Source organism: Mustela putorius, unplaced genomic scaffold (genome assembly GCF_011764305.1).
Source record: "Mustela putorius furo isolate JIRA1106 unplaced genomic scaffold, ASM1176430v1.1 tig00537297_pilon_pilon_pilon, whole genome shotgun sequence".
In the NCBI taxonomy this organism is placed as follows: domain Eukaryota; kingdom Metazoa; phylum Chordata; class Mammalia; order Carnivora; family Mustelidae; genus Mustela; species Mustela putorius.
Window position 1 is genome coordinate 175,013 of NW_025422435.1, and position 10,672 is coordinate 185,684.

The 10,672-nt window shown below is 44.7% G+C and overlaps 1 protein-coding gene across 1 annotated transcript; it reads right to left on the reverse strand.

The window, feature by feature from the left end:
* Positions 1-2,130: 2,130 nt before the first annotated feature.
* On the reverse strand, positions 2,131-10,402 carry SNX12 (sorting nexin 12). The gene is made up of 4 exons (XM_004777207.3): positions 10,103-10,402; positions 5,057-5,152; positions 4,372-4,496; positions 2,131-3,973 (listed from the first exon to the last, which is right to left on the reverse strand). Exons 1-4 carry the CDS (start codon positions 10,265-10,267, stop codon positions 3,871-3,873), a joined length of 489 nt encoding a protein of 162 aa, XP_004777264.1. The 5' UTR covers positions 10,268-10,402; the 3' UTR covers positions 2,131-3,870.
* Between the last annotated feature and the right edge of the window lie 270 nt (positions 10,403-10,672).

Sequence of the window (10,672 nt, forward strand, 5' to 3'; positions counted from 1 at the left end):
TTAAATTATGACAGTACGTATTTGAAGACAGAAGTGTCTCACCTAGGGCGTCTTACTAAACAAAAACTCCAGTGAAGCCTGAATGCTGTTCACCTCTCTCACCCTTTACTAGCTCAACTCCTCATCTCTAAGAATGGGTCAAAGGGTAGATCAGGGTAGATGTCAAAGGGCATCTCCAGAATGTGAAGATTTAGACTACTATGTTTAAAATTTTTTGTTAGCCTCTGACCCCAGGACCCAGTGTAAGCTTGAGCTGCTTCTGTGGTATGGATAAAAGGGATTAATTAGTAATAAATACCTAGGTACATACATAATTTGAATTCCTTATAGAAGAATGCTTCTCCTCAGTGTTGATGGGTAAGAGGGCTTGGATTTGGGGTTCTTTCGGGACCCAGTTACTGTACTAACATGACCCACTTGACTCCAAAGAGGGAATTTACCTGACCTGATATTAAAAAGAAAAAGAAAAACTGGACAACTAGAAAAAGAAAAACTGGACCTCTAATTTTGCTCTAGCATTTTGTCTTAAACATCTCCTGCAATAATGAATAGGCATAGAGTCTGTGAATAAAGAGAATGTAATCATGTTTTACTTGTACCACAATCACCCCACCCCACCCCAGTCCAGCTTTTAGCATAAGGCTGGGCACACAGAAGGCTAAGAATTGGTGCTTGTTAAATGAATACCACGTGTCCAAAATTTTGATATTTTATCCTATAGTTGCTTTTTCCTATAAAATTTTGATATTTTATCCTATAGTTGCTTTTTCTAGTTATTCTCTAATTCATTCTTCAACGCCACGACCTGTGAAGGTTGCACTCTTCCTCTTATCTCAGAGAAACTTGTAATCTTCCCCGTCCCCTCAGATATCTTTAGTCATCTAATTCCTGAACTACCAAAACCTCTTAACTTCCTCAATTTAACCCCCACTCTTCTACTTAAACCCAAGTACACGGCTGTCACCTTAATTCATAGTGTTTTGACCACATCACTTTCTACACCTTCTTTTCATGCTCAACTACATGATTAAAACTAGCTTTGACTTCCCAAATAACAAGACTCCTACACTCCTCTTATTCCAAGCCTTTACTAAAACCCACTTTGTGTAGGAAGCCATTTCAGAACACATCGGTCAGATGAAAATACCCACCGATTGAAAATTCTTAGAGTTAAGAAAAAAAAAGTTCTCAAAGTTCATTCACCTCTCTGCCCGCATCACATCTATTTGAAAGAAAATACTCTCAGGGTGCCTGGGTGACTCAGGCGATTAAGCATCTGCCTTGGGCTGAGGTTGTGATCCCAGGGTTCCGGGATGGAGCCCCACATCACATCATCATCATCATCGGGACTCCCTGCTCAGCGGGGAGTCTGCTTCTCCCTCTCCCTCTGCCCCTCCCCTCAACTCCTATTCTCTCTCACTCACTCTGCTCTCTCAAATAAATAAGTAAAAAATCTTGGGGCACCTGGGTGGCTCAGTGGGTTAAAGCCTCTGCCTTCGGCTCAGGTCATGATCCCAAGGTCCTGGGATCGGGCCCCACATCGGGCTCTCTGCTCAGTGGAAAGCCTGCTTCCTCCTCTCTCTCTGCCTGCCTCTCTGCCTACTTGTGATCTCTGTCTGTCCAATTAAAAAAAAAGCCTTAAGTAAAAAATCTTAAAAAAAAAGAGAATATACCTCAACTGAGGTATAAAACCTATGAAAGAAATAGTGTTCATAGATGGTATGTTGGAGGATGAGCGCATGCAAACACGTGTTTATGTACACACACAGCATATGCATATATATGTATTCACACACATACTACATTCTGCCCAAATTAGCAGAAACCCATGAGCTTAAAAACCAAATCTGCTAAATCTGACCCAAACCACAGGTATTAAGCCCTATGGCTACTTCCTATAAGCAGCTGCATTACTTCTGTGACCAAGTCAACTGAGAGTTGCAAGGATAGGTAAATATCGCTACAGGCAGCTAGAATCTGTTTTTCTTTTTCTTTTTTTTTTTTTTAACTTAAATGTAAAACTTATCACCTCAGGACACTGACCATGTTGTAAGATTTCTGCACAATACTAAGAACATACTAGACACTAAAAAAATACTATATTTACAACTTAAGCAGGAAAACAGAGGCTTGCTTCACAGTGGTTTAATATGAACAGTTGAATATGACATTGTCTGACAGAAGAATGAACAGTATGCTGAATAAAAGCCCCGAGTCAGGATATATACACAGCAGAAATGGGGCCTCAGGCTTTCAGCATTTGTGCACAATGAAGGAATAACTCTTAAAAAAGTCAGTAACAGAGGATACAAATCAAAAAGGCAGCGACAACACCAACATTGGGGAGGTGGGAAAGGGAGCAGAGCCTCTCTCTAGGGGCTGCTCAGCCCCTGGTACAGGCTCAGCAGCTGGAGAGCTGATCTGCCTCAGGGAACTTCAACATTCAGAAGGACTCCAAATCCCATGTCAAAATGCAAGCTTAATCTCTCTGACCAGGGTCTTGTCAGACTCCATAACCTTTTCCCCAAGACCCTGTATAGAGAACTCCAATCCTTCCATGATGGAGAGTCTAAGCAATGTCCCCACTTTTGACATGACAGCAGTTAACTTGCTCCCATCCTACCACTGGAGATGGATATCAGGCCCCAGCAAACAAACCACTATCTTCCAAACAGAAGCCCAGGAAAGCCGCTTCAGACTCTCAGATTTGGGACATCCATACCCAGCTGCTATCGCTAGCTCAGATTCTGGGGAGAAAGCTGGAGTTCCACGGGCAAGGAGTGCAGGCAGTTCAATAACCCTGTGACCAAGCTGTGGAGGGCAGTGACAACTCTTGCCCCTGAGCCCCATTCAACAGCTCAAAGTGCTTAGAAGTCAGAGACTGTGTGGTTTGTTCATGTGCTTCTGCCTTATGGCAGCGCTAAATGGGATGGGGGGGGAGGGAGAATGGAACGGGGAGGGTAGTAATGCCCTTCCCCACCGCTGGGAGGTACCTAGAAAATGATCCACTCCCACCCGTTAGGGAGTTACCTGGCAGTGGTGAGTTGCCCCCACCCCTCAAGCCACCAAACCTGCAAAGCCAACCTATAAGGTAGCAAGGGCTTGGGGAGGGAGAACTGCTGGCCCACACTGACTCACCTGCTGATGAGCAGAACAGGCAGCCAGAGTGGGGAGCCACAAAAGAGAGGGGCTAGACAACAAGAGTTCTCCTACTGCCCTATGGCTTTCTTCTGACTCTGAAGCAGCCATGATGAAGGGCCCAGAACACCCACACACCTTGCTCCACACAACAGACTGCTTAGACTCTAGGAGGATTTACTGCCATGGAAAGCAACGAGGGAGAGAGAAAGAAACAAAAGAAACTGTTGAGAAAACTGGGAGCAGGCCTAGAGAAAACAAGGAGAACGTCTGAGTCTCTACCACCTTCCCAAAAAAGGAAAAAGTTCATGCAGGTAGGAAATGCAGGGCTGTCCCTGCTCAGTGTTCCTGGTTAAACCTAAGAGTAAGAAAATCCCCTGGACTTGCAGCATCAGTATGTGTCCAAGTGCCCCACCAGCACAAGACCCACCCCCCCCCATAAGATTAGCCTTCTGGCATGGGTAAATGCCCAAGAAATTACCTTCCAGTCCAATCCCCCCACCCGCACCCCAAGCAAAGGGCATCTGCCTGTGGTTCCCACCTCTCCTTAGAGAAGAGGATCCTAGCAGAGTGCCCACGGTGTAGTCAGGTACCAAGGAACACAATGCCAGCCAGTCTATTGGGCCAAGGGATGGGCAGTCAACTTCAGATCAAAGAGAGAGAGAGAGGCTTAGTGTAAAAACCAATGTCATTTTCAGCAGGAAAGTAGAGGGCAAGTGGTGAGAGGGGCTCCTACTGGCGCACCTTCCCAGGGACGTAGTTCCTGTCAATTGCCTCCTCCTGCAGGAACATGTGTAGGCAGCGTTCGTTCTGAGCCAGTGGGTGCCCAGCAATTCTATAAAGAGACCAAGATGGTTATCAGTAGTATTTGGGATCAGAGAGAAGTCTCGAAGCAATGGGGGCGTAGACAGGGGAGGAAGGGCCAGGTCAGCTCTTCCAGAGGTTCAAGCAACTAGAGGACAGCAACAGGGCACCATTCCAACACCAACATTACTGAGGAGAAGCAGGGGAGAAGGGTACGGTAGGGGGAAATTGCCGAACACAGCCAACATGCGATGCTTTCCCAGGCCGCAAGGCATGGGATCAGAATGCTGCTCAGTGGAATTGAGTTTTACTGTCCAGTAGGCTCACAGCACAGCTGGCATCACATCTCACTCCAAAAGAGACAGACAAAAGCACAGAAAGACAGTGATGGCAAAAGCAGCAAGAAGAGTCCCCAGGGACTTGGCTTACTTATTAATAAACTGTTCGAGGCCCTGCCTCCTTTCTTCAATGAAGGACTCCTCAAAGATCCCCTCATCTCCTCGAAAAGGGAGCTGCCGCTTCAAGGCTTTCCCAGGCAGTGGTGGTACTACAATCTGCAGGCAGATGCAAAATCACAGCCACGTGAGAGAGGGTGAAGAGGGAATGAGAGGGTAAACCACTATATAACCCATTTTCCATCAGGGAGGGCCTGTCTTCTCCCACTGCCAGCAACCTGCACGAACTGAGGCCATAAGGACAGTGAAGCTGACTCAGGTCAAAAGGAAACCCAAACGATTCTATGGAAGGACAGGTTTCCCACCTCAAAAGCAAAGGAAATGAACCCCAAATATTCCCCACTTTCTTTCACAATCCACCAGTATCCAGTAGCTAGGCCTTTCCTAACACTATACTTTATGGTTCCAGCACCCAGAGGAGGTAAGTTGTATGACTTACACTAGCCACAAATTCAAGTGATCCTTTTTCTTTAAAATTTGTCCTGAAACTTAACACTTTCAGGTTTCCAAGAGTATCACCCAGATCCAGTGTTTTGGGATTGGCTAGTGCTCAGCGATTCCACTGCCTTTGACATTATATATAGATTATGATCTTATGCCCTCTCAGCCCATGCCGATCTCCTTCTCCAAGGATGCCACAACAGGGAATGGGGTCATACCTTACTATCTCGCTCCAGCTCATTTTTTAGCCACTCAAAGTCACTGTAGCGCCGCCGGACACAGGACTCCTTCAGCTTGAAGATGGGTAGGTTTGTCTATAGGGAAGGAAAAGTGAGAGAAGAGAGATGGTAACTCATGTTCAGCTGGTGGAAGCCACCTGTCAGAACCACTTTGACAGGTCCCAATGATCAGAACCACTTTGACAGGTCCCAATGAAGAGATAACTCCTGTGAACCGCGTTCCTAGAACTCCTTTGAAATACCACCAGGTAAATACCAATCCTTACCACATCCAGCCTTGTCACAGTTGGTGATTAGAAGTCCCTTGTTGCTTAGAATTTATCCTATAAATAGATTTGAAGTTGTACGCAAATATGTATCCACAAGGGGTTTCACTGTACTTTATTTATATAATTAATCAATGTCCATCAATAGGTAATTGGTTAAATAAATTATGATATGCCTATACAGTGGAACTGTTGTACAGCTATGAAAAGACTGTGAAATATATTAGCCAGTCTGGAAACATATTAAGCATTAAAAATCAAGGTACAGAATAGTACATACAGCTTGCCTCTATTTTTTTTTCTGCTTGGTTTTAAAAAGGGATATGTATATTTACCCAAAGAAAATAAAAACACTAATTCAAAAAATGTATGCACCCCTTCATTTACTGAAGCATTACTTACAATAGCCAAAATAAGGAAGCAACCCAAGTGTCCATCAAAAGATGAATGGATAAAGATGTGCTACACACACACACACACACACACACACACACACACTACTACTCAGCCATAAAAACGATGAGATCTTGCCACTTGCAGCAACATGGATAGACCTAGAGGGTATTACGCTCAGTGAAATGAGTCGGACAGAGAAAGACAAATACCATTTAATTCATTTATATGTGTAATCTAAACAACAAAACAAAAGGCAGAAACAAGAGAAAAGCACCTCCAAGGTATGCCTTCCTCAGCTTTTCCCATCCAAATTCTCTCCATTCTACAAGTCCCAGATCAAGACCCATTTCACCTAGGAAATCTTTCCTGAGAACAGCTTAATTTACTGGTCTCCCTCTCCTCTACACTCCTATGACATTTATATAAGTAGTGCCTGATGCACTATTGTTTTATGCATCATGTTAGTTTTGCTACTTAACTAAACTCTAATCTCACTGAAATCAGGAGCTGTGACTACTTTTGTATTGCCCTAAATGCAGACTGTGCAAGTTACTCAGTAATTACTCTATTGATTACTAGAGGCCCTATGTATCTGTTTACCCTCCTTGTCTAGAAAGTAAGCAGAAGTAGCAATCACATTAAGTTGCCTTATCATCACCTGCCCCCTGACATAAATCAGCGTATTCCCACATCTTATTCATTGCTAATTTTCCCAAGGCTCTAATGGCAACATGAACTACCAACAAACAAAAAGCCCCGATCCTCACCTCCTGTCTACAAATTCTAAATAGAAATGGCCAACCACATGTATTAATACTGACTATATTTCCCACCAGCCAATTTGTATCGGCAGATGGAAATAAAAAGAACTAGGTTCTCTCATTTCTCTACAACTGCCTCAGGGCAGGAAAAGAGTATCTTTGAGCTATGCTAGTGCTTCACATAGTCCTCACTACATCATGCTTTTGTAGTCCTCATGTCTGGAAATTGTCTTTTCAGGGTCCAGTTCTAGGTAGAGGTAATCAAAAGCTAAATAACTAACCAACTTCTATTAGTTACAACTCTACCCAAGATCAAGTCCCAGGATTTCAGTAAGTTGAAGGAGAGTGAGATACAATTAAGTATTTTATTACAATCTATTCTTTAGGAGAATTTAAAAAAAACCTGGAAACAGTGGTTTCTTTAGAAAAAAGGAACCTCTGGAGGAGCAGAGGAAGAGAGGAAGGCTTAGTTTTTACAGTATATCTTTTTTGGTATCTTTTGAATTTCATACCATGTGCATGTACGAACCATTCAAAATAAACCATTATAGAGAGCATTCTCAGAATCCTGCAAGAAATCTGCATGGGTATTAAATCATCACATGGTACACCTTAAACTTATACAATATTTTATGTCAATAACTTCTCAATAAAGCTGGGGGGATAGCATCATCCTGCAAGAAAAAAAAAAAGTGCTTTGGTATCACGTGATTCTAGGTTTCCACCAGACTTCATTACAAATACCGTGATCCCCAAATGGTAGAACCTTAACTAGTACAGAAGCCAACAGAAGGACCGAAGAAAAGAGGAAAAATGCTGAGTAGATTCTTCCAAGATACAGTGAAACCACCCACTGCCATTTTGTGGACTTCCTCCTTTGACTCACAAAAATCCTATTCTTCCCCTAGACCCACAGGATGATGACAATAATGACCTTTTATCTCAGCACCTAGCCATCTAAGGAAGGGGCTAGTGTGTACTAAGTAAGTCTCCCAGGCCCAACCTATAAATCATATGAGGTAGAGAGGATTGTGTAGTACAGTCCTTTAGCACTGATCAACACAAAGTCAAGGGAAAGGAGAGAAAGAAACAAAGTTCAAGTCCATAGGGCAGCTGACATTTGAAAGTTCCACACACATCATGTGAAGCCACCAGGAAACCTCTCCAGACTCCTCATTTCTTGGGAGGGTAGGAGGGGGGAATTATTTCCTGAGCAAAATAAGAGAACAGCTCCAGAAATATTTAACTATTATACAAAGAAGGAAAAAAAGTCAGTGCCATCTGTTTCTACCATACACAATGCCTAACTCCCAAAGCCCATTCTTTGAGTCTCATGCTTCCTATAATGCCTACTATGATGGAACACCTAAAATGGCAATTAAAAACCAGTTATTTCAACTTTTCTCCAAAATGAATTCAGTTAAAAAGCCTAGATAGCCAAACAAATTAACATAAACAATACAAAATAACTCAAACCCACAGAACTAGGAACTGCCATCAACCCTATCATCATTGTACAAGTAAAAACTGTGAAAAGGACAGATTATAAGCTTAATGGGTAAAAAAAAAAAATTGCACACTACTGTTTTGCAACTAAGCACTGCCAAAGAGACTAAAGTGTAGGGGAAAGAGTATGATGAGCTTTGGGGTCAGACAGACATGGGTTCAAATCCCAGCCTCACTTATTAGCTATAGGTACTTGGGAAAGTTACTAAAACTGCATTCCTCCTCAGTTTCCTACCTGTAAAATGTCGTTTTTTCTAAGATGTATAGAGTAAAACCTGGTTCAGTGCCTGGCACATAATAGGCACTACATGAACAGTCTGTGTTGTTATTAGAATGCCTTAAGAAAAGAGCTATTTCAGGGCGCCTGGGTGGCTCTGTTGGTTAAGTGTCCGATTCTTGGCTTTGGCTCAGGTCATGATCTCAGGGTCTTGAGATCAAGCCCCAGGTTGGGCTCCACAATCAGCGTGGAATCTGCTTGGGACTCTCTTCCTTTCCCTCTTCCCCTCCCCACTGGGCACCCACATGTGCATCTCTCTCTCTCTCTCTCTCTCTCTCAGATAAATAAATCTAAATAAAGAAAGCTATTTCATTCATAGTCCCAAAGGCTCTTGGGTAATGCATGGAGACATTGTCTCTAAAATCCCACAGTAGAGAATCCTTACACTGAACAGTTATGCCCAGGCTTCCTCAGGTCATTAAGTTTTCTACTACTAATAGTTTCCAGCTTTTATTATATTTTCAGGGATCTCACTTCCATTCTTCCCCAAATATAGATAAAGGCGAGTTTTTCTCAGTTTTGCTTCGATTTTCTTTCTTCAGTTTGGACTTTGCCAAACTTGGAATTTGGAGATCATCATTTCTCAATTAAATTTCAAAGCCAAGGCAGGAGACACACTCTCTCATTTAATTCATTCATTCATTCAAAAATGAAAACACATACACTCTTTTAGGTCTTCAAATGCTGTTTGAGCAGCATGCTGTCCATAGAGAATATTCTGGCCCTCTAGTCTGAGAAAAAAAAAACATAAGGAAAATTAGAAAATGGTTCTCCAACTTTTTTGCCTGTAACCACTTCAACTGGGCAAAAGAGCCTGCAAACCACTACTGTATCTGCACATTCCATCCTTGCAGTGTGGACTAAGAACTAGAGAATAAAGTCCTCTGCAGTGCTCATTGGAAGAAGCCACTCCTGGGGCAGTCCTGAAATGTCGTATATTACATTAACCACAGACCACGGTCTTAACCCAAAAAGTTAATCTAGAACAGAAAGGGCAAATGGCCATATGTATACAGAAAGCCCAAATGAGAATCAATACTGAAACAAACATCCTGGATACTTCAAATCTAAAGGATCAGCACAGGAGGAGAGCACCAACTGACAATCCACCAATGCCAGTGCAACGCCAGGCTTCACCATGAGACACAGCATGGGGTACCTGAGAAAACTTAAACACAAAACATTTCTCTCCTTCAGATACTAATTCTACACAAGTCTGGGGAGCACTCAAACTCAAAGAGACTCCCTTTATTTCTGCTCTACCAAGCCCACTGTCTCCCTTTCCTGGAGTCTACCTTCCCTTTGATATGGAATTTGCCTAACTCCATCATCTCAGGGAGACCTCATTAGGAGGAAATCGGGCGTCCTGCCCTCCCTCTTCAGACTGACTTCCCACAACCTAGTTCAGTTATGGGACCCAGCGATATATCACCTTGGCTTTCCATCCCCCCAGCCCTCTGCCACTCTTCCTTCCCTCCTTCTGTCGCTACAGTCAGGATTCCTATTTCCTTTTTTTCCTCACTGCAATCTTCTCCATCGTCCCCACCCTATCCAGCCATACTTCACTTCTTGCTCACTAGGTACTTATTTTGCCGCACCCCAGTCCGATGTCCCCCTCAGGAGTTTTCCGTATCCTAGGGCCACAACCTAGTCTGGAGACCTCTCTCCAAACCTAGGAAGCCCCTAACCCCCAAATGACCCCCTCCAAGCGTCTTGGCCCACGTTAGTCGTCCCCATGGCAGCCCCCCTCCGTCCTCCGCGCCCTCCCCGCCCAGCCGCCAGGTCCTCCCTCAGCTGTCTCCCTCACCCCGTGACTCACCCGCATGCGAACCTCATAGGTGGTGAAGCGCGCGCGGCCCACGCCCACCGTCTGTGGATTAAAGATGTCGATCTCCAGGAAGTTACTTGGCGGTCCGTAAGCGTCGGTCAGGTCCTGCGGCTTCGAGTTAAGGCGCCGAGTGTCAGCCACTGCCGTGTCCGACATCTTTCCAAATGAGAGACCGGGACCGGGGAAAGGGGTGGGGGGAACAGAGGCCGGAGGCAGGAGCGCGCACAGCCCCTCCCGTTTGCAAAATAACCAGCCAACCCACAAACGACGGCGCCGCGCACGCGCGCCCACGCACGCACGCACGCACGCACGCGCACGTTCCCTTGGCCTCGGGCCCCGCACCCTGAATAGCGACCACGCTGAGGGCTGTGAGTCCCGGACGTCGGAGACCTCATTCAGGCTTCCGGGCGGTGTTTGCGGCCACCCGGGAACCTGCATTTCTGATACTCGGCACCTTGTATCCTGGGAAGCCCTACAGGCCGAGTCCGCCAATCGCTGCTCCCCAACTCAAGAACTAGGTCTCGTACCGTATATCTATCGGCTGCGGGCACTGCCCCGCAA

Excerpts from the sequence above, each read along its gene's own strand:
- SNX12 (XM_004777207.3), bottom strand. The coding sequence starts at position 10,267 with ATGTCGGACACGGCAGTGGCTGACACTCGGCGCCTTAACTCGAAGCCG. Across the intron at positions 4,497-5,056 it reads AGCTGGAGCGAGATAGTAAG|ATTGTAGTACCACCACTGCC; the intron begins GTATGACCCCAT and ends ATCTGCCTGCAG. Across the intron at positions 3,974-4,371 it reads CTCGAACAGTTTATTAATAA|AATTGCTGGGCACCCACTGG; the intron begins GTAAGCCAAGTC and ends GTCTCTTTATAG.